General features: G+C 37.2%; 2 protein-coding genes across 2 annotated transcripts in view; one reads left to right on the top strand and one right to left on the bottom strand.

The window, feature by feature from the left end:
- Nucleotides 1-17,561, bottom strand: part of LOC106877406 (erlin-1) — a 29,095-nt gene extending 11,534 nt beyond the window's left edge. Inside the window, exons 1-6 of the mRNA XM_014926300.3 lie at nt 17,506-17,561; nt 12,902-13,005; nt 8,940-8,962; nt 4,570-4,650; nt 3,135-3,181; nt 1,481-1,542 (exon numbers count right to left, since the gene is read on the bottom strand). Of these exons, the coding sequence (XP_014781786.1) occupies nt 1,481-1,542; nt 3,135-3,181; nt 4,570-4,650; nt 8,940-8,962; nt 12,902-12,992 (304 nt within the window). The 5' untranslated portion in view covers nt 12,993-13,005; nt 17,506-17,561. The remainder of the gene's footprint in view (nt 1-1,480; nt 1,543-3,134; nt 3,182-4,569; nt 4,651-8,939; nt 8,963-12,901; nt 13,006-17,505) is intronic.
- A 4,554-nt stretch (nt 17,562-22,115) lies between these two features.
- On the top strand, nt 22,116-22,811 carry LOC149136574 (protein ZBED8-like). The gene has a single exon (XM_089348376.1). It carries the CDS (start codon nt 22,116-22,118, stop codon nt 22,809-22,811), a length of 696 nt encoding a protein of 231 aa, XP_089204502.1.
- Nucleotides 22,812-26,490: the final 3,679 nt, after the last annotated feature.

Here is a 26,490-nt window from a genome sequence, read left to right as displayed (position 1 = left end):
TGGGGGAGAGTAAGTCAATTACATCAACCTCAGCATGAAAGGCAAAACTGACTTCAGCACAAGTTGAACTCAGAATGTAAAGATAGACTAAATGCCACGAAGCATTTTGTCTGGCATACTAACAATTCTGCCGGTTTGCCATCTTAAAAAATATATATAAATAATATCAGCATTTGTTCATTAAATAATAACAATTTAGATGGAACTAAATGACTGTGATGTTCCAACTAATTTTTAGCCAAAACAATTCTAAAAGGAGAAATGATTTCATTAGGCAAGCTCAATAACAACAGATATTCCGAGGGATCAATACTCATTATATACATGTAGACAAAGGGTAAAGACCCACTTTGGTCATGAATGACCATGGGAGTGCAGCTAGAAAGTTACTCACCAAGGCACAAGTCCGGGCAAGGTTGTTTGTGAAAGACCAGCAGTCACCCATGCATACCAGTCTGCTCTCTCCATGCCACTGATGTTATCCAAGGAGAAGGCAAAGGCTAATACAGCTTGACGCCAGTGACATTACAACTCATTTCTACAGCTAAGTAAACTAGAACAACGTGAAATAAAGTGTCTTGCTCAAGAACACAACACAGAGCCTGGTCCAGGAATCAAACTCACTACTTCATGACTGTAAGCCCTACACTCTAACCACTAAGCCATGCACCTTCACTTAGATATGTAGATATATGTAAATCAATCAGTTTGAGGTTATATCATGTATTTAACAATGGGATTAAACAGAAATTTGTTTTAGCAAGAAACAAGTATATAATTTGCTTGCTTTTACTCCCTAAATCATTTGAGTATTTAATAGATTTATATATATATATATATATATATATATATATATATATATATATATATATATATACCATATTTATTTGTGTATAAGACATCCCTAATTTAGTGTTAAATCTTGGTACAAATTTTTACCCTTAATATTCAAACTGGATATCAGCTTTGCCCTGTATATAAGCCACATCCCAGTTCTTTTCAGTTAAAATCAAATATAAGATAGTAAGACTTATACATGAGTATGGTGCTAACTGTAAAGAGTAAGTGAACTGGAAGGATATCCAAAATAGATCATTACTTTCATTTAATATCATGCTGAATTCACTGTTATGTTGTCTCAGCTAATTAACAACAAACAGCTTCACACTATAAATCACAGTGGAGGCACATAGCTTAGTGGTTAGGGTGTTGGTTTCATGATCATAAGATTGTGGTTTCGATTCCTTGACCAGGTGACATGTTATGTTCTTGACCAAAACACTTCATTTCACATTGCTCCAGTCCACTCAGCTGGCAAAAATGAGTAATCCTGTGATGGACCAGTGTCCTGTTGAGATGGGGAATATATACACCATGGAAATCAAGAAACTGGCCCTTGTCAGCATGACTCAAGAAGGAAACTTTACCTTATTTACCATAAATCACACTGTATATACATCAAACTGTTGTAATCACATACCTGCTGCTATATCCAGTTTGTTAACAACCTCAATGCGGTCGAAATATATCATTACACCACCACTGAAAGAAGTAAAATAAAGCATATAAGTTATATCATCATCATCACCATGTTAGGCCTTGATAACCCCAACTACTGCATTAGCTTAGATACAATCCACATTTAGACTTACCCTTTCACATTTTGCACCTGTATCATAAGCCACTCAATAGATTCGATGCTAATCTCAACAGCTTCAACATATATGGTCAGTACAGTTCTCATCAACCTGTCATGCACATCTACTTTTCCCATAGCTCACCAAATTACAGGCTGTGAAAACACATTAAAAGCCTTCTCATCATCAACAAATGAAAAGTAAAATGGTTTTACTACACAACATTTACCTCTATCAAAGCTGTCACACTAAAGTTCTATACTCTGGAATAAATTCTACATCACACTAGCTTGTCTATGACTCTTTTTATGCATGCACCCCAACTATAACTTAGCCCAAGAACATATCTATCTCTTGTAATTTCCATTGTAGTACATCATTATTATCATCATCATTTAATGTCCACGCTCCATATTGGCATTGGTTGGATGGCTTGACAGGATCCAATGTGTCCAAAGACAACTTTCAGCACCAATGTTCCCTTTGGCATGACTTTTACAGCTGGATGCCCTTCCTAACACCAGCCCCAACCACTTTAGATCATGGACAGCATACTTTTTTGTGCCACCTGTACTATTGAGGTTGCCATGCAGTTCACAGAACTATGAGCTCTGGATGAGGTGAGGGGGTAGGGGTTCAGTATCATGCAAGGGGACAAGGGGATTGCTCACCAACACAATTTGAACTCAGAATGCAAAGAGCTAGACCAGATATCGCAAGGCATCTCATCTTATGTGCTCTAACAAATTTTCCAAGTCTCAACTGGTACTTTATTGACCTTGGACAGATAAAAGGTAAAGTTAACTTTTTGAAGTCAGAATTCAGAGATGCAGAACAAATATCACAAGGCCATTCTACCTTATGCACTAATAATTCTGCAATTCTACTACCTGTACTTAGTTCAGATATATTGTACTGTAACATTAAAGCATACGGCTTGTCACATCCTCTTCATAAACAAGGTGGGAATTTAGTTCACTAGTTATTTGAGCACTCCACAAACACACGTACCCTTAACTTAGTTCTCAGGGAGAACTGTGTTAAGGGTATGCATGTCTGTGAATGTTCAGCCACTTGCACAGTAATTTCACAAGCAGGCTCTTCCATTGATTGGATCAACTGGAACATTCATCACTGTAACCGACAGAGTGCCAGTTATTAATTCTTAAGATATCTCAATAATAATTGAGATATTCTGTCACTTACTCTGTATGTTCAGATCTTAATCTGAATGAAAATTGAAGGACAACTCCTACTATTACTACTAATACGTATACCACTGGTGGTAGTGGTGTTAGTAGTAGTAGTAGTAGTAATAATAAATAATAACCTAAAGAAAGGAATACTTTGCTGGTTCCAGAGAAAGTGGAAAACTAGTTAACTGCAGTAAGATTTGAACATACAATCCAGTTGCAATCAAACCAGATATTATAACGTATCTGGTCCTGTTTGCAGCTGTCTGCACCCATTCCACTGCCTAAGAATTAAATGATTTACCTTGTGCCACACGGAACATTCTTCACTTCGTCAGTCTGTAAGGTTGTCTAAAACCAAAAGAAGAAAAGACATTTGTTAAAGGAAATAAACAAATGACACACTTGTAATAATATTTTTTCCTTATCAGTCACTTTATCAAAATTTTCAGCTCAATACAGCTGTGGGTTGGAAGAGGCCTCATGGCAGGCCCCACACCAGATGGTTGGATGTGATTGGGGAAGATCTCCGGAGGCTTGACGTGACTCGACGAGACCTCCGGAGGCTTGACGTGACTCGACGAGACCTCCGGAGGCTTGACGTGACTCGACGAGACCTCCGGAGGCTTGACGTGACTCGACGAGACCTCCGGAGGCTTGACGTGACTCGACGAGACCTCCGGAGGCTTGACGTGACTCGACGAGACCTCCGGAGGCTTGACGTGACTCGACGAGACCTCCGGAGGCTTGACGTGACTCGACGAGACCTCCGGAGGCTTGACGTGACTCGACGAGACCTCCGGAGGCTTGACGTGACTCGACGAGACCTCCGGAGGCTTGACGTGACTCGACGAGACCTCCGGAGGCTTGACGTGACTCGACGAGACCTCCGGAGGCTTGACGTGACTCGACGAGACCTCAGGAGGCTTGACGTGACTCGACGAGACCTCAGGAGGCTTGACGTGACTCGACGAGACCTCAGGAGGCTTGACGTGACTCGACGAGATCTCCGGAGGCTTGACGTGACTCGACGAGATCTCCGGAGGCTTGACGTGACTCGACGAGATCTCCGGAGGCTTGACGTGACTGGACGAGATCTCCGGAGGCTTGACGTGACTGGACGAGATCTCTGGAGGCTTGATGTGATTGGACAAGATCTCCGGGGGCTTGACGTGATTGGGGAAGATCTTCAGAGGCTTGACATCACCTTAGAGGATGCAGAGGGACTGGTACAGGACCACCAGTGATGGAGAGCATTGGTAGACTTGGTCAGCTCTACGCATGATGATGTCTCTGGGACTACTAACTTGGAATGACCCCAGCCCCATCAAGAAAGAGCATGAAGCCAAGCCAAACCAATACTTTATAATATTAATTGCACTTGTTTTGGCAAGGGATTTAATGCAAGATGATGTTTGGGACTGTCACCAACCCTCACTTGCTTCCAAGCAAGGTAATATTTCTCTATTGTCAGAATAGGTTTTCACAGTATCTCTGGTATATTTGCATTTCTTCTTTGCTGAGCAAATACTGTTTGAATGTCTGACCCACACAAACATGGAAAAGTGGATGCTAGGCAACAACGATGATGATGATAGCTGTGATGGCGGTGAAAGGTATTCAAATTACTCAAACAATTCGTATAATTGTCAATGTGTACCAACCCTAATCATGGGTCATGATTTGTTAAAGTTTGAGGTGTAAAAGAAAAACGAAAAGTAAATGAAGCATAGACTTACCTGAACAGAACGGAATGAAGTAATGAAAGGTAACATGAAGTGGTAGCCTGGGTTACTTGTAGCACACAACAAGGCTCCTCCCTAAACAGGACAGAAATACTTGAATCAGTCAACAAAAACAACAAAGCAATATATTAACCCTTTAACATTCAGATTATTCTGTCAAATGTAATGCTATTTATTCACACTTTATCCTACATTATTGTGCAGCTTTGATATTTTAATTATGTGATTGTTTATTTTTAGACTAACATCATAGGTTAAATGTGCAAAGTTGGACCTGGCTTGTTTGAACATAAAACAAAGAATATTTTGGCCTGATATGGCCAGTTTAAATGCTAAAGGGTTAAAAAAAAAATTTTTTAAACGGAAAAAACCTTCAGAATTCAAAATTATCAATACAAATACATTAGATTGAAGGCAGTGAGCTGGCAGAGATGTTAGTATGCTGAGTGAAATACTTAGCAGTATTTTGTCTGCCATTACATTCTGAGTTCAAATTCCGCTCAGGTCAACTTTGCCTTTCATCCTTTCAGGGTCGATAGATTAAGTACCAGCTACGCACTGGGGTTGATGTAATTGACTTAATCCCTTTGTCTGTCCTTGTTTGTCCCCTCTATGTTTAGCCCCTTGTGGGCAATAAAGAAATAACAAATACATTAGATTTGGTTGCTCCAAATATTTTAACCGATATACTGAATGTTCAACATCTAAATCAAACATTTCTTCATTTGTTCAACTCTTGGTAAATTTAACAAGTTCCATGTGGTTCCTGAAAATACATCTTTCTTTTATCTTTCACATGTTTTAGTCATTGCAGTATGTCCATGCTGGGACGCCACATTGAAAGGTTTCGTCAAACAAATCAACCCCAGAACTTATTTTTTAAGTTTGGAGGTTATTCTATCAGTCTCTTTTGTGTAACTGCTAAGTTACAGGGACATAAACAAACCAACACTGGTTGTCAAGCTGTGTTGAGGGGAAAAACGCAAAGACATGCACACAGATATATACATTTATATATACATTTATATATACATTTATATATATATATATGTGACTACACTCTCTGAGTGGTTGGCGTTAGGAAGGGCATCCAGCTGTAGAAACTCTGCCAAATCAGATTGGAACCTGGTGTTGCCATCCGGTTTCACCAGTCCTCAGTCAAATCGTCCAACCCATGCTAGCATGGAAAGCAGACGTATAACAATATATATATATATATCCCTGGAGAAAAAAAACTTTTTTTATTTATGCATGAATCCTCAAGGGGTGGCCATCCTCTAAGTTATAGGGATTGTCTTCACTCTTCAGTATAATGTGAGAGTAGAATTTTTTCAACTTCTGCCACAACTAGCAGTGTTCTCATATATGTCTTCCTTCATATTACTTAGTTTGGTATACATCCTGTCTTTATCACTGCAGTGAAAAAATTATTCAGTTCAAAGAAAAAAAAAAAATCAAACTAACTGAAATGCAAGTCTAAAGTCTACCTAATAACCTGTTTATCTTTCAGCCTGAATTCACATGGAAATAATTTAGGTGAAGTGGATAAAAATTATACTGATTTTCACTTCAGCACAACCCACTTTTCACTAATTTGGTATAGCTTTATCACATATGTACAATTTTCTCTCACCATTTTATTTTATTTTTAGTCTTTCCATATTACAATATTAAGGTGTAGTTTACATTACATTAAGAATTTTTCTTTTTTAATATAAAAATAAAAAAATAAATAAATAGCATTCTTCCGATATCTTAGCAACCTATAAATAAACATCAAGGAATTTAGTTTCAAATCAGTAAAATTCAGTTTGTTTTGAATGTAAGTTTCATTTATCTTCTATCTTTGTTCCGGTCATTGGACTATGGCCATGTTGAAGCACCACCTTGAGGGGTTAAATCAACAAATTGACCCCAGTACTCTTTTTTTAAAAAGTTTAGTATTTATTCTATCAGTTCCTTTTGCCAAACCAGTTTCAGGGATGTAAACAAAACAACACTGGTTGTCAAGCAATGATAGAGGACAAACAAAGACATGCACACACACATATGACAGGCTTCTGACAGTTTCTGCATACTAAATTCACTCACAAGCATAGGTTAGTCCAAGGCTGTAGTAGAAAACACTTGCCCAAGGTGCCACACACTGAGATTGAACCAGAAACCACATGGTTGTGAAGTGAGCTTCTTAATCGCACAGTCATGCCAGTACCAATTTACTCTTTTTGACAATACTGGCTTATTTTTGACAAGGCAAAAGAAATTATATTTTGAGAAAGAAAACGCAACATTAATGCCTTCCCATCAAACACAAATGCACGAGCAGAAATATACATATACAGATAGAGAGAAGGAGAGAGAAGAGTAGCAGATAACAGCAACCTTTGGCAGCTACTTGGACCCCGTTGTGTCCACTACTCTGATTGATTGATATTGGCACAATTTATCTCTTACTCTGTTACACCAATATGCAGTGTACAACCAATTGGAGCCCCTAAATAAGATCATGTGAGACAGCCTGTTCTTAACTCAGTCTGAGCTTATAGCTCCTTATAAAAACCTAGATACTCCTCGTTTCGAAGTCTTTGGTTCCAGACCTTTTAAGGTCTAACCACTGACCGCACAAAACACAGCCAGTTCCAGTGACAATGCCAGATGCCCAAGTTTCAACACAGCACTGTTTGTGAATTACTTCACCAGGGATCAATAGCAAGTATACAACCTGCAACCCAGATGACAACAGCATTATGGCAATCTCTTTCTTTGTCGCTACCATCTTCTTAACGACGTCCACAAAATCTCTATGTACATAGCTCAACCAGCAACACTGCACAGGTTCTAACACAGCACTGTTCACGAATTACTTCACCATGGTTAACAGCAAATATACCACCTGCAAGAACTCCTGTACAAGTGACCCAGGCAGCAGCATTACAGCCACAACTTCATACGACACATACCACAACCGGCTCTGCATCATCGTCACAACTTCTTGATGCAGTATTTCAATCACCATGTACAACTGGCTAAGAACTGCTATTTCTCATTCTTGCGTCTATGAACATTTGTCTAACTTCTCATTATAGACTCTTTCACTTTCTCCTTCATTGTTATTCTTATATGTACTTAACGCACATGCATATACTCATGCCTATACACACATACACTTTGTTCTTATGATGGTATGTCATTTATTCTGTATACATGACACACACACAGACACACATTAAGCTATCAATAAAATTTCTCTCTAAACCTTCTACTCGGTTGTGTCTCTCTTTTTCCAACTGGCATTATATATATTATTCCAGCCTTCTGAACGGAGTCATTATTAGATGGTATACACCACACTTCACATACATCTTATCTATAATATGGTGACCTGACGTGGAACACATACCACGGTCCACCATCTATAATGGTGAACTGACATAGAACACACCACTGACCATCTAAATTGGTCACTCCGATGTTCTAAATCACAAGAGAAATATACTCACATATATAAATGGAGAGAAAGGAGGAAGAGAATGAGAGAATCATTAAAAAAAAAATTCTCATGTCAAACAAGTCAGCATCAAATTGGCAGTGTTAAAACAGTTGTGCCAAAACATTTTGCTCCTTCAACTCCAACTGGATATAATCAACAATATTTCATTCTTAGTTTCAAATTTTGGCTCAAGGCCAACAAGTTCAGGGTATTGGGTAAATCAATTACATTGACCCCATTGCTCAACTGGTACTTATTTTATCAACCCCAAAAGGATGAAAGGGAAAGTCCACTTTGGTGGAATTTGAACTCAGAACATAAAAATGGACGAAACTCCATTAATCATTTTACCCAGTGTGCCAACAGATCTGCCAGCTGACCTCCTTAACAATATTTCATTATTAGCAGATCATAGGGATTCAATTACATGTAGGAAATAACTGTCCAGAGAACGAAATGCTAAAAGTGTTGCACGTGTTCACATTCAATGTCCTTGACCTCCAACCTCTGGTACGAAACAAAAGTGATGCAACAGCTGATACATAACACAATAACAATTTTACACATATACACACATTCATACAATTTGCAAATAAAACACGGTTTTACATTAGAGACTTCTAAGATTAATGATACAGAGTTAATTACCATTTTATAATATATTTATACAATCTATATAAAACGTGACACAATAGGCTATGAGAAGACATGCAAATTCCAGCATTGTTTATACTTTAGGAGGCACCAAAGCAGTCTCTATGTGGTTTCATTCTACCAAGGTTATGGACATTCAATATGACTGCATAAGTAGAATTTTTGCCACAAATTATACAAAAATTATAATTAGTTTACAAATGAATATTAATCTACTTACTCTGTAATAAACACCAACATGACCTGCAAGTTGCAAAAAGAAACATAAATAAATACACTGGAGCAGAACAGAAGAGCAATAGTTTAAAATAAACATAAAACATTCCATCTGATATTAAAATAAGTTTTCTCTTTCAAAATGTCTTAATTTTGTATCCACATGCCTGTATTTTATCATTCTTTATTTAAAAGTCATATTTAATACAGTACATGCAGGTGTGGTGTGGTTTGCTTCCCAGTCACATGGTTTCTGGTTCAGTCCCACATTATGGCACCTTGAGCAAATATCATCTACTACAGCTCTGGGTGTTAATCAGCCTTGTGAGTGGATTTGGTAGACAGAAATTTAAAGAAGCCCACCATATATATATATATATATATATCCTTCATCATATATAAAGATTAGGGGACATGCTTGTATGCAAGGACAGTCACAATTTTACTTAGCTTGTCATATCTTCCCAAGCACAGCAAACCACAAGAAGATTCAGTCCCTTGTCATCCTCTCTGCAAGGCTCAGTGTCCGAAGATCCTTTTTCACTACTTTGTCCCACATCTTCATGAGTCTATCACTTCCACGCATTCCCTCTGCAATTAGAGATCGGCATTTCTTGATGCAGCGGTCCTCATCCATATGCCTCTATGAGGCCGAATTTCTGAAGATCCTTTCATTTGGTCAACCCAGTGCTACAGTAGAAGACTTTAGCCCAAGGTACTGTGCAGTAAGATTGAACCTCTAACTACATGGTTGGGAAGTGAACTTCTAATCCACACGGACATGCCTGCACATCATCATCATCATCATTTAATGTCTGTTTTCCACATTGACATGGGTTGGACATTTGACAGGATCCAGCAAGTCACAAGGATGTATTGAGCCCCAATGTCAGCTTTGGCATGTTTTCCACAGCTGGATACCCTTCCTAAAGCCAATCTGAACCTATGTAAATGTGTGTATGTATCTATCATTATCATTTAATATCTGTTTTTCATACTGGTATGGGTAAGATGGTTTGACTGGAGAGAGCTGGACCAGTCATTTGTTTTGGCTGTTTCTACAGCTTGATACCCTTCCTAATGCCAACCACTTTACAGAGGGCACTAGGTACTTTAAGTGTTTAGTACTAGGAAGAGCATCTAACCATAGAAACCAAGTCAAAACAGCTGACTGGAGCCTGGTGCAGCTCTCCAGCATGGAAAAACGGACATTAAAACAAATAGTAACCTTAACCTGATGTTGTTGTTGTTGGCACTCTGTCGCTTATGACGTCAGGGGTTCCAGTTGATCCGATCAACGGAACAGCCTGCTCGTGAAATTAACGTGCAAGTGGCTAAGCACTCCACAGACACGTGTACCCTTAACGTAGTTCTCGGGGATATTCAGCGTGACACAGTGTGACAAGGCTGACCCTTTGAATTACAGGCACTACCGAAACAGGAAGTAAGAGTGAGAGAAAGTTGTGGTGAAAGAGTACAGCAAGGTTCGCCACCATCCCCTGCCGGAGCCTCGTGGAGCTTTTAGTTATTTTTGCTCAATAAACACTCACAACGCCCGGTCTGGGAATCGAAACCGTGATCCTATGACCGTGAGTCCGCTGCCCTAACCACTGGGCCATTGCGCCTCCACAACCTTAACCTGATACACAGCTTAATACCTCCATCTAGTCTTTGGCTGCCTTTAGTAAAGTTTACTTTGTAGTAAGGGCTCAAGCTAGATCATTGATTTGAGGATAACGTCCTCCAAACAATCTTAAAGACATTGAGAAAAAATAAAGTGTCGTGAGCATTGTCGTTCTTTCTTGTTGCATCAATTGTATATATATTGATAATTCAGGTGTAGTTGTGCTAAAGACATGCATGAGGACAAAGTAACATGCCTACCTGATCATTTTTATTCAATTACAATCTTATCTGATAAGTACAAAATACAATTATAATATTTACATAATATTCCTCACCCTAGCCTTCACTTATCTACTACCTGTGGCTCCAACATTTTCACTCACTCTGCAACCTCTAGACACAGCCAGACACTGACATGACGACCACTCAACACTTAATACCCAGGGCCAATAAATATCTAAGCCACATATATATGTATGTGTGTGTGTGTGTGTGTAAATGTATGTATGCATGTGTGTGTGTGTGTATATATATATATATATGTGTGTATGCGCACACGTGTGTGTATATGTGAATGCAGATATGTATGCATGTGTGTGCATACACACATACTTTTGAACTACTTCCAATTGACATCTATCCCTCATTCTTATCATGTCTCCCCACTCATATTTACCATGCCCACTCCTATTCAATAAATTCATCCCCTATATATACATCTGACCACCTCCACCCCACATTTATATCCATCTCGCACTTTCCACTCACACTCTTGCAGCCTTACCCACTCTTCCTGATTCATCTGTATTCACACACTCTTCTGTTCACTTTCATGGATATGTTTACCTTGACAGTACATTCTGACATCTCATCAACCATAATACTTACTTCTCTTTCAGGCACCCCTCCACCCACTCCTTCCTCCCCATGTAAAATGTAAGGTAGCCATGAATTTCCTCCACAACTATAAACCTGTTTCAGATCTTCCCAACATAACTTTTAACCTCTCAATGTGTCACATAAAGCAACTACCCTATCTTCTGTCTCAGATGGGGGGAAGAGTCTTCAGATTTGCAAGTTATAAGGCAACCTTACTAATGATGACGCCACAGAAAAAGCTCTCAGTAAAGTAATTGATATTAGGATATCCATTTAGCAATAGAGACCATGCCAAAAATGAGACACTAGAGCAAAACATGATCCTCCACCTATTGGATTCTGTTGAAACATGCAAACATATTTTGCACACTAGCAATTGTTCACTGGTTCACTCTAGTAAAGTGCTTGAAGGACGACGCCCTCATTGCATTGGGTGTTAAAACACCTGCAAATCATAGACAGGTGAGACAACTTACCACCAGATCCTATTCAGGAGTGATGGATTCCAATATTTTGCCATTGCTTTTTTTGGCTTATCAACATCACATTCTTAAATCAAACCCAAGACAAACTGAATTGCCAGTCTGTGATTATATATAAATAGTGTTAAAATTATTTGTTGGTATGCTGTGACGATGTATACATAAGATTAAATTCAGTAATGAATTGAAAAGCAATGCTAGTGTTGTAAACATTGACTGCAATACTCAATGTATGTGCATTGTTTGTTTGCTGGTTCACTGCAGTAAAGCACCTGAAGGACAATTCTCTCATTGCACTGGGTGTCTCACACTCACACACACATACGGTACATCTCTGATATATAGTGGTCAGAATTTTATATGGTAATTTTTCACTTAGCATGTAAAACTCATGTAGAAAATGTAATAAACCATATTCAGTTCTCTCCAAAGGTTACAGTAGAAAGGTTTTTTTTTTTTTTTTTTTACCAAAATCCTCATTATACAATGTTAAATTACAAATTGACTTCACAGAACAGTTGATTTCTAAATAGTAGCCATCATCAATGCAAAGGTAGATTTCTTACCATTCACTATCATCTGATGCAACACTAACATCAAAATTTAATTAATAGAAGCACTGCATGGCATTAAGGCAGAGATGTAATTTCAACTTATGAGCATATGCTTTTAGTAAATACATTTTTAGCCTTACTCTGGAAAGTAACAACCAAATTTTTCACAGTGAAACTAAAAACATATTTACTACAACACACCTTCATCAACAGTAACTAATACTTTCTTACAAGTGCTTTGTCATCTAAGTCATGCACAAACTATGGTCAGTTAAATTAGATGTAATTTAACTATCACAGCCCAAATTTTCATAGGCATATCTCAACCTCATTTTGAACAGCTCAGAGATAAGTGTTTGAACAGAGATAGTTACATTACTTGTCAAGTTTATAAAGATGACTAAACAGAAAAGATTTCTACTCACCTTCTTCAATTCGATGAATAGAGGAATTAAAGATTATAGCAATCAATACAAACAGCACTGACACTGAAATAAATACTCCTTGAATAGCCATTTTTGAGGATGTTCTGAGGAAAAGAAGAAGAATTATCAAAATTTCCGTGTCTTTCATAATTTTTGAATTGAAAAAAATAATTTAAAAAATAGATGTTTACACTTTTATTTCTTGAAAATATCCTAGAAATCCCCCTTTTTAAATTCTCTTGCTTTACTAAGCCAGAAATTTTTTTTTACTTCTTGATAATTTTTTACGCCTGAATGGTTCATGACCTGTGTAGTGCCTCCTAGACTGGTGGAATTAATTGGCGTTGATGTTAAGATTAGCCCTTTAGCATTTAAAATGGCCATATCTGGCCTAAATATTCTACTTGTTTTATGTTCAAACTGGCCAAATCTGACCTCCAACACCTACTCTACCATGTCTTTCTAAAAATAAACAATCATATCATCATAAACATGAAGTTTTGAGATAATGCGTGATTAATTCAAAACAATGTGAATAAATAAGCTTTACATTTAACAGAAGAATCTGAATGCTAAAGGGTTAAATTTCTTCTAATGTATGGGTTTTGATTAGTCTATCATGGCTTCCTACAGTGTTGCAAGATTTTAAATTTGAATAACACACTTGGCAGTAAAAGTGTTGTGTATCTTATGTATAAGGAAATAAGGTGACATGGTCACAAGAACATTGGAAACCACAGAGCTAGGGACTGAAGGCAGCTTCAGGTTTAGGGAAGAAAGATTATGGGAAGTGCTTATTGCAAAGTCTGGAAGGCACGACAATAAGAGTAACAAGAGGAGAAATGAGCATGTCATGTAAATGTGTTCAGGTAGACAGCCCAAAAGAGAAGAGGCCACTATAATAGTAGAAGTGGAATACAGAAAGGAACAATGTATCGCTCAGTGATTGTTATGTGTTGGTGAGGTCTTAGCTAAAAAGTCAACTAGCCTTCTAAATGTGATCTAGGATGTTTGTGCATGTTGTAGAATACCACTCAATGCATGTGAGCACTGTGTTAATGACGCTTACTTAAACTTTACAAAGAGATCAGAGCTGAAGTGTTTATTTTCTTGTTCTGAAGGTAAGAGCCAGTCTTTGGGAAGTAATTCTGGTAATGTTGTATGCATAAGATTTCTATGAGAGAATATCAGTGCATAACTGCACTGGGGAATGTTAAATGGATTTACGTAATAATTGTTAGTGTTTGTACTGGAGGAGTTGTGTAACACTGAGGCCACCTGACTTTATAGAGGTGTGAAGCAAGATGGATATAAATGCAGGATGTGAGTCAAACAACTACTAACAGATTAATAGATACAGTAAAGGAAGTTAGAAGAATGAAGAAGGAAAATTTATCCCATATTAACTCTGAGTTTTTGTGAGAGTGATTTCTACATATATACAAGCATTACTTTTCAGGATCAGATTGGAGCCTGGTGCAGCCCACTGGCTTGCCAGACCTCAGTCAAACCATCCAACCCATGCCAACATGGAAAACAGGCGTTAAACAATGATGATGAAAGTAAGGTATGGACAACAGGGTTGGGTTAATGATAAAAGGTAAAAAATTTGTGTCTGAGAGATCGATATGCAGAGGTTGCATGTTAGGTGGTGTGTAAAATTAAAGCTGGTGTGCTGAAAAACAGAAAATTGTCTAACAATTTGATAGTTAATCAATTTTGTCTTTATGGCTTGTGGCGGTAGAAGAAAAGGAGCTGCCAATTCATGAGCCCCCATGAATCACCATTTTGATCTGAAAAGCACAAATGGAAATGTCATTGAGTTAAGCTCTTGAATTGATGTACTCACTAGTCACAATCTGAATGAGAATAGAATACAAGATTAATCATCAAGTAAAGGGGCAGCCTCTTAAGGTGTTACAGTTTCAGGCCAGTGCCATATCATCAACTACAAAACCTTTCTCTACCAATACTTTGGCAAACAGGGAATTTGTATGCCAAGAGACTGGATCTTTAAACTGGACGCATGGTCTAAATGCTTGCAATAGACTGGCATTTAAGAGCCAGGTGATGTTAAACTGTTGAGGCGAGGCTGTGGTGTTCTTATGTCATGTCAGTATCACTAGAGAAGTTGTTTCATAGAACTCAGAACCCCATTATCCAAGAGGTAGTCATTTGCTGTTAGGAGAAACCAGGCCTCCTAGACTTACAGTAGTAACAGAAGTCACATTTCTAAGTTGATTCTCTGATAGTTAATGGTAGAATTTTAAGGCTATCGAAAGTGTAGATATTCAGAAAGAAAAAAAGAACAGAGAAAAAAAGACAAAAAAATATAAGTAGAAAAAGAAGCCCATCATATATATATATATATATATATATGTGTGTGTATATATCTCCGTGTGTGTGCCTTTGTGTCTGTCACCCCCCCCCCCCACTTCACTGCTTGACAACTAGTGTTGGTTTGTTTACATCCCTGTAACTTAACGATTCAGCAAAAGAGACCAACAGAAAAGGTACTAGACTTGAAAAAAAAGTCCTGGGGTCAATTTGTTCGACTAAAACCCTTCAAGGCGGTGCTCCAGTATGGCTAGAGTCAAATCACTGAAACCCGTAAAAAAAATAAAAGAACTTATAGTGCCTGAGTTTTGATATTTATAAAAATTTTAGAAAAAGATCATCCTCAGTGCTAGTTGTGAAAAAAGTTCAATCAGATTTCTGCAATCTTATGCAATGTTGAGAATCTGAGCAGCTGTCTTGATTCTCAACAGACTTGCATTTTATTGTGATCCATATTATTATAAATAGAAAAAAAATTTTGAGAAGTAAACAATACAAGAGAAAAGACATGTTAAACCAAGCATGACTTGTATCACTAAATAACATAACCAGCTGCAGTAGAATAGGTCTCTAAAATTTCTTGGATTCATATATGCTTTATTAAATCTTTCTTTACTCTATGGTTAATCGTGTATGAAACATTTATATAATAGATCATACAATTGTTTTGTTTGGGCTTACAGTATATGAAATATAATGGTTGGTTGGTTGGTTGGTCGGTTGTAGGAAAGTGTCCAATCAATCTTACTCTATAAAGTACATATTTTATAGCCATATGTCAAGTTTAGAGAAAATAAAACGTTTTTTTTTTTTTTTAATCAATTTTAATTCAGAGTTAGTAACTGAAAACTTGCAGATCTTAAAGAAAGACAGTGCTATAATTCCCATCAGAAACAACACAAAAGGAATTAACATAAAAGGAGGTTTTAAATATAGAATTCAGTCATACAGAATTTCAGGTTAAGAATGAGAAATTAATAGATTGATTGTAATAATTTCGACTTCGTGTTGAGTGACAACGTGTAGCTAACTTTAACATATAAGACAACATTCACACAGTCCTGTTCCATGTTATTGGTGCATAACCATGTACTTGCGGTTGGGGGGGTGTGTAGTCTGAGTAAAACTACGGAGCGATATTGTATAGCATTTCAATTAAAATTATATCTATTGTTGTACAAAAGAGAGTCATAGAATGTCAGATGTCAATTCAGTGACAAAATATGGGTCGTACAATTGTGATTATCGTATCTAAAATGCGAATAGACTTTTAGATATAAAACTGCGGTGGGAAGGTTTATAGCTATAAAGGGATCATTTAAACGATATTTATCAATATTCCGATGTTCGGATTATAAATCTGTAACAGGATATTACGTCTTAGGTACCTAAAATCCAAAAATGTAATAGAAATGCATTACATAGTTTAGGATTTAGGGTGATGATTATCGACAGGGCCACTGGATTCTGGGAATGGTGGAACGCCACAGCCTTAAATGTGTCTCTTACGTGGCCCTGATCGAAGTGTTGCAACTTTATTGATCAGGTGTTGCTGGGCACCTGCATTTTAACGGATGGCGGGTCGTAACTATAAACAATTTCCAAACTCGTAAACCACACACTTTTTGTAGAGCCCAATGAAGACATCTTGCACACAAACACCATAAAAGGGAAATGGAATATCATCAACAGTATATATATGTTCTGATCAGCAGGCGTCATGTTCACAAAAACAACGTATTTATAGCCTTACAATGCATTTATAGCCTTCTTCCATTACTATTCCATGTAATGCTATTTTAGTAAATTCGGGGGGGGGGGGGCGTTTAGATTATTTGTACCTAAGACGGAAGATCCCCATTTACATGTATCGATATTACCGTTCCAAATTCGGTACTTCGTTCATATGAATGCAGAAAGTAATTAATATTTTAAAAATAGTCCCTAGCCTCTTTATAAGAGACTATCGAGAAGATAGAGGAAAACAATACATAAGTAATATCTTCATTTGCATACTAAAATATGGGACACACATGAAACACAGCAATAACATTAGTTAGTGTTTAATTGATGTTTAAATAACAATATTACTAACGAGACAACAATAGCAGAAGACCGGTAAACATGAAAAATGTTACAGACGACATAATAGAAAACGGACGTGATATGATAATATTGGAGTGTTTAATGTGACCAATATGTGTGTATGTAGAATATAAATGACACATGGAAGAAATAAGTATTTAAAACTAGAGAGAAAAACTTACATGTGAAGAGAAATTTCATGTGGTGAGGAGACAGCGGAAGTTATATCCGTCAGCTCGAGTTAAACATCTATTCTGGATTATAGTTACGTAGCACTAACTTACGACAAATTTGACGTAATGACCGAAAATGTTTATTCTAAATTTATAGCTTTTCTAGAAATATATATACGACATGTTGAAATAATTTTTTTTTCATTTTGTTGATGTTTTATATTAATCGAGTTCACACGGATTGTAAGTTGTCGGACGAGTCTCATTTTTAGAGATAGAACATTTTTTTAAATATTCACATCACATCCCTCGGGATGAACTCTACCCTTCATCCTTCCGTAGTTCATAAAATAAGGTACCCGTCTAATTTAAATCATATTCAATTTCATCAACTATACCCTCCTCAATAATTTGTATGCTATCGCTAATACCAACTCGAAAGCGGTATTTACATCTCATCATCATCATGTGTTTTATTTATAGATAATGTACACAATATTGGACTGCATTCGAACTAGAAACCTTTATTTTTAAACTGATGATAGTAATAGTGAAGTAAGCGCTGACATACTTGATGTGAAAAATTAAGACAATTTAATTAGAAGAAATTACATCTTCAGAGGTAAGAAAATGTCATGAAACAAATTAGTAATTGTGAGTTGAAAAAGGTAGGGGAGACAACCTCAGATATTTTAATTACATATAGAATCCAAAGGGGAATGAGTCTCATGTTTAACAGTACGGTGATAACCCCAGACATGTTTTACTCTTATTAGGCCTCATCAGCGTATCGTAATCTAACCGTTACAGCAGATTTCACAAAGAAGGGAAGGGTATATAGGTTTTTCATGAATGAACACTGAGTAGCGTGGTAACTCAAAAGAATAACTTGGACGAAATCTCACGATTGGGTGCTGCTTAAAAAATAAAAAAGAGTGCATCAATGATATGGGGAATATGAAAGACATTATTACAATTATTACAAAACAGTAGGTCAGTAAGATGATGGTAGGGTGTGGTCTGATGGAAATTTCGTTGCTATTTCAGGTAGGTTGAGTTACCATACGAAGGATTTAACAAGAAAAGTTACAAAGGCTAGTTCAGCCAGGTGTCATTGTAACTAACAATGTAAAGGAGATAGATGACTACAACAAAGACATGTCTTGTAATTTTTAACTCTGATATTTCATTCAATACATTAGCACCACAGCTTGCTTCTTTAAATACTGACATTTTAAAATGTGTCTTCATGTAATTATATAACACATGATGTTGAGTAGCATAGAGGCAATGACAAGTGACCAAGACTTTTGGTGATTTGCTGAGTTTGAGAAGACACATCAGGCTAAGTGAAATAATAGTCATGGCCAGTACTAGTGACATGTAAAAGGCACCCGTGCCAGTAACATGTAAAGGGCACTCATGCTGGTAACACTTAAAAGCACCTAGTACACTCTGTGAAGTGGTTGGCACTAGAAAAGGCATCCAGCCATAGAAATCAAACCAAAACAGACTTAAGTCTGGTGCAACTCTCTGGTTTACCAGTTCCAGTCAAACCATCTAATCCATGCCAACATGGAAAATGGATGCTAAATGATGATGATCACTTACTAATACTATTCTTGCCATCTTAGAAGCATAACATGCTAACTTTGACAGAAATTGTGGATTACATTAGATTGAAAATTCAAACAAGTTTGAAAAGAATAAGTGAAAATGCAGAAGTTAAAGAAGTTAGTGGTAATGAATTCTGCGGAGAGATAAAGAATGATACAAAATTCATCTAAAAAATACGTTAGAATTTGTGTATGTGTATGAAACAAGTAAAAGTATAATATTTAAGCAAAATATCTTTTTCATACCTCTTGAAACCACTGGATATAATATATATAATAATCCAAGATTGCAGAATAGATTTGAAAAACTAATCCACTTTCTCTTTGCTATTTTTGGGTGCCAAAATCGGGTACCTAATGCATTTCATTTTTGTGTGTGGAGAGAGAGAGAGTGAGTGAGTGAGTGATGAAGTTTATCTAAACATTCAATGGTATAGCAATATATTATACTATACATATCATCATCATCATCATCATTTAATGTCTGCTTTCCATGTTGACATGGGTTGGACAGTTTGACTGAGGACTGGCAAGTCAGGACGCTGCACTAGGCTACAATTTGTTCTGGCAAGGTTTCTACAGCTGGATGCCTTTCCTAATGCCAACCAGTCTGAGAGTGTAGTGGGTGCTTTTTAAGTGCCACCAGCATGGGGACCAGTCAGGTGGCACTGGCATCGACCATAGAATGATGCTTTTTACAGGCTGCTTGCACTGGCATACATAATATGTGGCTGATGTCAGTGCCAGTAGCATGTAAAAAGCACCATTTGAGCGTGGTCGATGCCAGTGCCACCTGACTGGCCCAAGTGCCAGTTGCACTTAAAAAGCACCCACTACACTCTCAGAGTAATAGGCATTAGGAAGGGCATCCAGCTGTAGAAATCTTGCCAGAACAGATTGGAGACTGGTGTAGCCTCCTGGTTTGCCAGTCCTCAATCAAACCGTCCAGCCCATGCTAGCATGGAAAGTAGATGTTAAACGATGATGATGACAATATATAAAATATAATATATTGCTATACCATTGAACGTTTAGGTAAGCTTCGTCACTCACTCACTCACTCACTCTCTCTCGCTCTCTCTCTCTCTCTCTTCCCACACAAAAATAAAACGCATCAGTTACCTGATTTTGGCACCAAAAATAGCAAAGGGAAAGTGGATTAGTTTTTAAAATCTATTCTGCAATCTGAGATTATTATACTTTTACTTGTTTCACACACATACACAAACTCTAACATATTTTTTAGATTAATTTTGCATCATTCTTTATCATTCTTTATCTCTCCACAGATTTTGTTACTAACTTATATAACCTCTGCATTTTCACTTATTCTTTTCAAACTTGTTTGAATTTTCAGTCTAATGTAATCCACACTCTCTCAAAAACATATTTCTGCAAAATGTTATCTAAAATCATGGGTAAAGAAAGAAATAGCAAAAAATATTTGAAAATGGGTGGGGTGAAATTTCCGAGGGTTCCACCCCGTTTTCCAGACCAAAAAAAGGGTTTTGTGGTATATTAGGAGATCACCATAATTCATTCAATGGAAAAAAAAAATTCCAATGATTCCGGGATAGGAGGTTAGGGTTAGGATACTTGATTCTATGTAAAAAATCTGAGTTATTTTTTTCTTAGTGAAAATCCGGCAGGTGAAAGTATCGAAATTTACCATTTTAGGTTCAGTCCTACTGCATGGCTCCTTAGACCATAGCTTCCCAATGTGGGTGATATCACCCACCTGTGGGTGATGGTTGACTTTCTAGAAAATTGTGGGTGATTTGAGATTTTGGTGGGTGATGTAAACATTTTTAGAAATTAAGTCTGCATTTACTTATATCTAGGCATGCCTAGAATAAGGATGCACTTTTATCAATTTGACTACTTACATGAGACATCCCTTTGTATTATAAAAGTAGATTTGTTTATTAACTGAATATTTTTGTCGCACAGTCATTGAGATGGTTGTCATATTTGCTAAAAATGCCAGCCAAATAGGCCCAGGCCTTAAATCATGCTCCACCAAATTTTTTTTCTTTGCATAATTGTATGAAGTCCCACATGTAGAATACAAATTTGCAAAAATTTTCTGAAAACTCAGACAAATGAAAAAGTTATGAGGGGGTTATATGTCGTGCATATTTCTACAGTTTCGTATCAAAACACAAGTTGACAAAATGTGCAGGATGTTGACAAAATGTGCAGTCATGCACAAACTGACAGCTTTGAAACTGTGTTTCTTGACTGGGTGAAAATGATCAAGCTTTAAACCTCTATAACTTATTAAAAACATTTTTCTGGAAAAAGTTGAATAACTCGAGCAATTTAGCTTGGAAAGGTATATTAATGTGCCAAATTAAAAAAATTTTGATACACTTTAATCTTTGAAATGCTTGCAGCCAAATGAACTAGATCCATATTTGCTCCAGTAAAGACATGTTATCTGACTCTGCTCTATCGACTTTTCTTTAGGAATATCATACTGCTTTTCTGACCCCATCTGTAGAGATCTGTTTTCACATTTTCACTTTACTGATGCCCCCAGTCAAGAAAATTTGTCAACAGTACAGTAGTGATTATTTATCATTTGGATTTATTCCCTCTCCTCAGAACTGTCAGTTACCAATGTGCCTTCTTTGCCATCAAACATTGACCAATGAAGCAATGAAACCTTCACGCTCGAGGTATCACTTTGATGCAAAGCATTCTGACAAGAAGGACAAGCCATTGTTATACTTTTTGTAACTGAGCACCTCTTTCAAAAAGCAAACACAAACAATCAACACACTACTCCAGGAAACAAGTAAGCAGGAGAATGATGGGTTGAATGCACCGTACAACATCACATTGTTTGTTGCTAAGTCTGGGAAGTCTCACACAATTGCAGAAACATTACTTCACCTGGTTATCAAAGAGGTTTTGTCAACTATTATGCACCAAAACTCGATAACATTATGAAGAAGATCCCACTTCGTAATAACACGATTTTTTCGACACATTGCTGAAATGGCCAACGATGTCAAACATCAGCTTATTAATATTCTCCAGCATTCTGAATTTTCTATACAAGTGGATGAGTCAACTGTTGTGGACAATCAATGTTTGATGATGGTATATGTTCAGCATTTCAGTGAAGACCTTCAACCTTCTGAGGAAATGCTGTTCACAGAGAAATTGCTACTTGATTCAAAAGGTGCAACTATTTTTCACACTCTCAAGTCTTTCCTTTTTGAATATAATATCCCACTCAGTAATATTCTTGCTTGTGCATCAGATGGGGCCCCTTCAATGATAGGAAGATACAGAGGTTTTTCATCTCTCCTAAAGTGTGAAATTTCCCATCAGATACTAACTGTTCATTGCTTGGCACATCAACAGCATTTAATGGCAAACAATATGAATGGTACATTGAATGATGCACTACAGCTAGTTATCAAGATTGTGAACAAATTGAAGTCCAGACTCTTACCTGATCGGATTTTTCTGAGAAATGATGAGGACTATACTAAATTCTTATACCATACCAAAGTATGGTGGCTGTCAAAAGGAAACTGTCTTTTACGCTTTGTTGAACTGTTTCATATAATCATATCTTTCTATGAATATACTCCACTATCTACTTCATTGTTGGTTGCAAGGTGCAATATCTTTTTTCCTTGTGATATATTCACAAAATTAAATTATTTGAATATGTTATTGTAAATCATTTACCACTACCTTCATTTCAAAATTGGTGCTGTATGAGACTAACATTTCAAAATATCAATTCTATCAATTTCCACAACTTGACTCTTTGAAAGATGAATTGGTTGATGAGGATTTAACTACATGTCGCAACTATTTACATTGCACGATGGAATGATGGAGTGATTTCAAGATGTTATTGCACTGAATATTCCAAATTGGTATAGCAATCCATTTGAAGTTGATGCAGTCGATTGTGCAGATGACATTCAGGAGGAATTGATAGAATTACGAAATGACAATGACGCCACAATGTGATATCACTGTAATGGCAAAGGTTTGTGGTAGCATCAAAGTATATTGAATTCCTACCCCAATCTGTGGAAACATCTGAAATTACTTTCCTACCTTGTACCTGGTTGAATCTAGTTCCCTACCTCGTACCTGGTTAAATCTGGTTTTAGTGATGTTGGAACTTTACTTTCCCATAAAAGAATTGAATTAGATGTGACACAACAAAGAGATTTGTGGCTAAAGTTGACAAGTTCGAAACTGTATGTACCTGCACTAGCTGCATCGCACCAGACACATGGTTCTCATTAAAAAGTTGTATTCTTTTCCTTTATAATACAATCATTAATTGTTTTTGCATCAGTAGTTCTGATCAATGGTTCATTTGGGGAAAATAAAAATCAGTGTAAAAGAAAGTGCAAGTTTACCAAAGTTAATCTGTCTGCATAATATAAGCTTAACATTAGAAAAATTATTCTCACTAACAGCAAAACTAAACCCACAATAAGAGATTTGTAAACAACCACATATTTAGTCCAAACAGCACTAACCAGGCAATGAGTCTACAATATAGTGTATGTGTCAAATGATACAGGTGGTGGGGTTCTCCAAGAGGATTTAGTGTTAGGGGGATGGTTGTATCAGGGGTGTTTTTTACACAGGTGGGCAATGGAGCAATTTTTGGCCAATAAATGGGCAATATTGCAATTTGACGTGAAAAGTTTGGGAAACATTGCCTTAGACAAATATCTTCTACTATTGTCCTAGGCCAACCAAAACCTTGTCAGTAAATTTAGTAGACAAAAACTGAAACAAGTCCATCATGTCCATATATGTATGTACACGTATAGTTACGAAGGGATACTGAAAAGTTCATGACTTTGGATAAAAGAAAATACAGGAGGATCAGTTAATTATGATTTTATTTAACATATTCCTCTTTCAGAGTCACACACTTATTGCAGCAGTCCTTCAGTTTTTCTAAGCCCTGTAAAAGAACTCGGAAAGTTGGACTTCCAACCAGACCTTTTACATTAAACTAGCAGAGATACCCAGCTTTGCCCATGTCACATGGAATTGAAGAATTAGACTTTTCTGTTATATTTTCTCTAATGAACTGGAATAGCTATGATTTGAATTTCATCAAAATTGCAGATTAAGAATTTTAATGAGGGTTCTTTCCTTCTTTACGCACCCTAACAAAAATTCTAATCATGACATATTTATCCCATACTACTCATCTTTATGCCCAGATTCCAAAATCGAAATCTTATGAAACCTATTGAAAGGTTTTTGCTCCTGAGAAATGGAGCACATGGAGCTCTAAAATATGGAAGCTAAGGCCCCTATTGTGTGCGGGGGGGGGGGCGTCTTAAAGTCAACCAGAGAAGTTGAATTGTTGGGAATCTTTTTTAACTTGGGTCTTATATCTATAGCTCAAATTTCTTTGAAATTGGAAATATATGAATGTTCACTGAGTTTGTAAAAGAGAGAAAATCTCAGTAAACCAAGAGACAAATGATCACACTAAGCAGTCAGCTACCCTACCCTAGTTGTTACCACTCCCCAATCTAGGATTCCTCACCATACAGGTGATGGGCACAGTTGTAAGATGCATTACAGATCTATAGCGATTGGAAGAGCATGACCCAACTGAAATAAACTTTAACAACTGTGTGATGTGAGGGCTAAGGTGAAGTGAACGTGTCACCTCTGGAGTTTGCCAATGGTTACTATGCCGATAGGTAACTGGACAGAATAAATTTACAATCTATAAATCTCTTTGAATAACCAGTCACTTATCTGGGAAGGCCTTGAAATCAATGTTACCATCTAGGGACTATCTCTTACCCATTGATAATAAAAAGACTGAAAGGAGGTCTGCAATCAAATAACTTTACTCAATACTTTGCAACTGAATCAGTGGAGGCAAAGATGCCTCTCATTTACTTGACAATTTATGCACCACATTGCAGAAATCACAATGTAAGTATATCTCAAAGCAAACTCTTACAATGTTGTACTATTGAATTATAAATAACGCTCATCTTGATGCTTGGGTGACTCTACAGCTTCCAAGAGTACAATTGTATTCGTCTTGGCTTAGGATAAATGACTAAATTGTAAGACTTAAGCCCCCATTAGGTGATCTTACTAACTTCTAAGAAGTTGAAATTTTAGAAATATTACTTCAGTTGTGTCTAATATCTCATCATCACCATCATCATCGTTTAACGTCCGTTTTCCATGCTGGCATGGGTTGGACTGTTCGACTGGGGTCTGGGAAGCCAGGAGGCTGCACCAGGCTCCAGTCTGATCTGGCAGTGTTTCTAACACCAACCACTCTGAGAGTATAGTGGGTGCTTTTTACATGCCACCGGCACAGGGGCCACAGAGAAGGCTGGCAACAACCACGATCGGTTGGTGCTTTTTACGTATCACTGGCATGGAAGCCAGTCAAGGTAGCGCTGGCATCGGCCACGTTCGGATGGTGCTTTTTACATACCACCGGCACATTTGATGTACTTGACTCAATAGGTCTCCTTAAGCACAGCATGTCACCCCATGATCCAAGGTACTTTTGAGTGGGCTGGGGCTGTTTATGTGACACTAGTGTAGTTACAGCTTTGAACTCACTTTATTTGCTGGGGTCTTCGCAGTCACAGCATACCTCCAGAGGTCTTGGACACGTAATACTGAAATAGTGGAAGAGATAAGAGATTGCTCTGGGCTCACATTAGGCAAGAAGTTGAACATTTTTTTGGCCCATGACACTACATGGACCCTAACTAAGATGTGTAAAATTTGAATGAAATTGGTTGTGTAGTTCTTGAGTTTTAGGGATTCACACAGATACACACGCACACATTCTCATCTTTATATATAGATAGATAGATTAAACCAGGAACTTTTCAGCACCTCCTTGTATATGTATATGTGATTTTGTGTCCCTTTGTTTTGACATTATGCAATAAATATAAAATGAGCATCATCATTATGCAAGTAGTGTCCCTCATTTTCAGTCTTCCATGAAAACATGTCTGGTTATGGGGGAAGAATACTTTGCTTAGAAACAGGTGAGAGTTGGTGAGAGTTGGAAGGACATTTAGCCATAGAAAATCTGCCTTGATGAATCCCATCTGAGTTATGGAAGCATGGAAAAGTGGATGTTAAAATGATGATGATGATTTTCCTGAAATATCAAATGTATTATGATATTTTTGCAGATGACACTAATATACGTGACAACTACAGACATGTTTTGGTCTTAATTTATGTTGTTAATTTTATAAAAGTTTACTAGGTGCTTCTCTCCAGCCATGTGGTCTTGAGTTCAGTCTCACAGTGTGGCACCTTGGGTAAGTCTTCTACTATAGTCCCAGACCTTGTGAGTGGATTTGATAGA

This window comes from Octopus bimaculoides, chromosome 3 (genome assembly GCF_046866305.1).
Source record: "Octopus bimaculoides isolate indiv1 chromosome 3, ASM4686630v1, whole genome shotgun sequence".
NCBI lineage: Eukaryota > Metazoa > Mollusca > Cephalopoda > Octopoda > Octopodidae > Octopus > Octopus bimaculoides.
The sequence above is the reverse complement of the archived record's forward strand: the minus strand, read 5'-3'. Positions and strand labels throughout refer to the sequence as shown.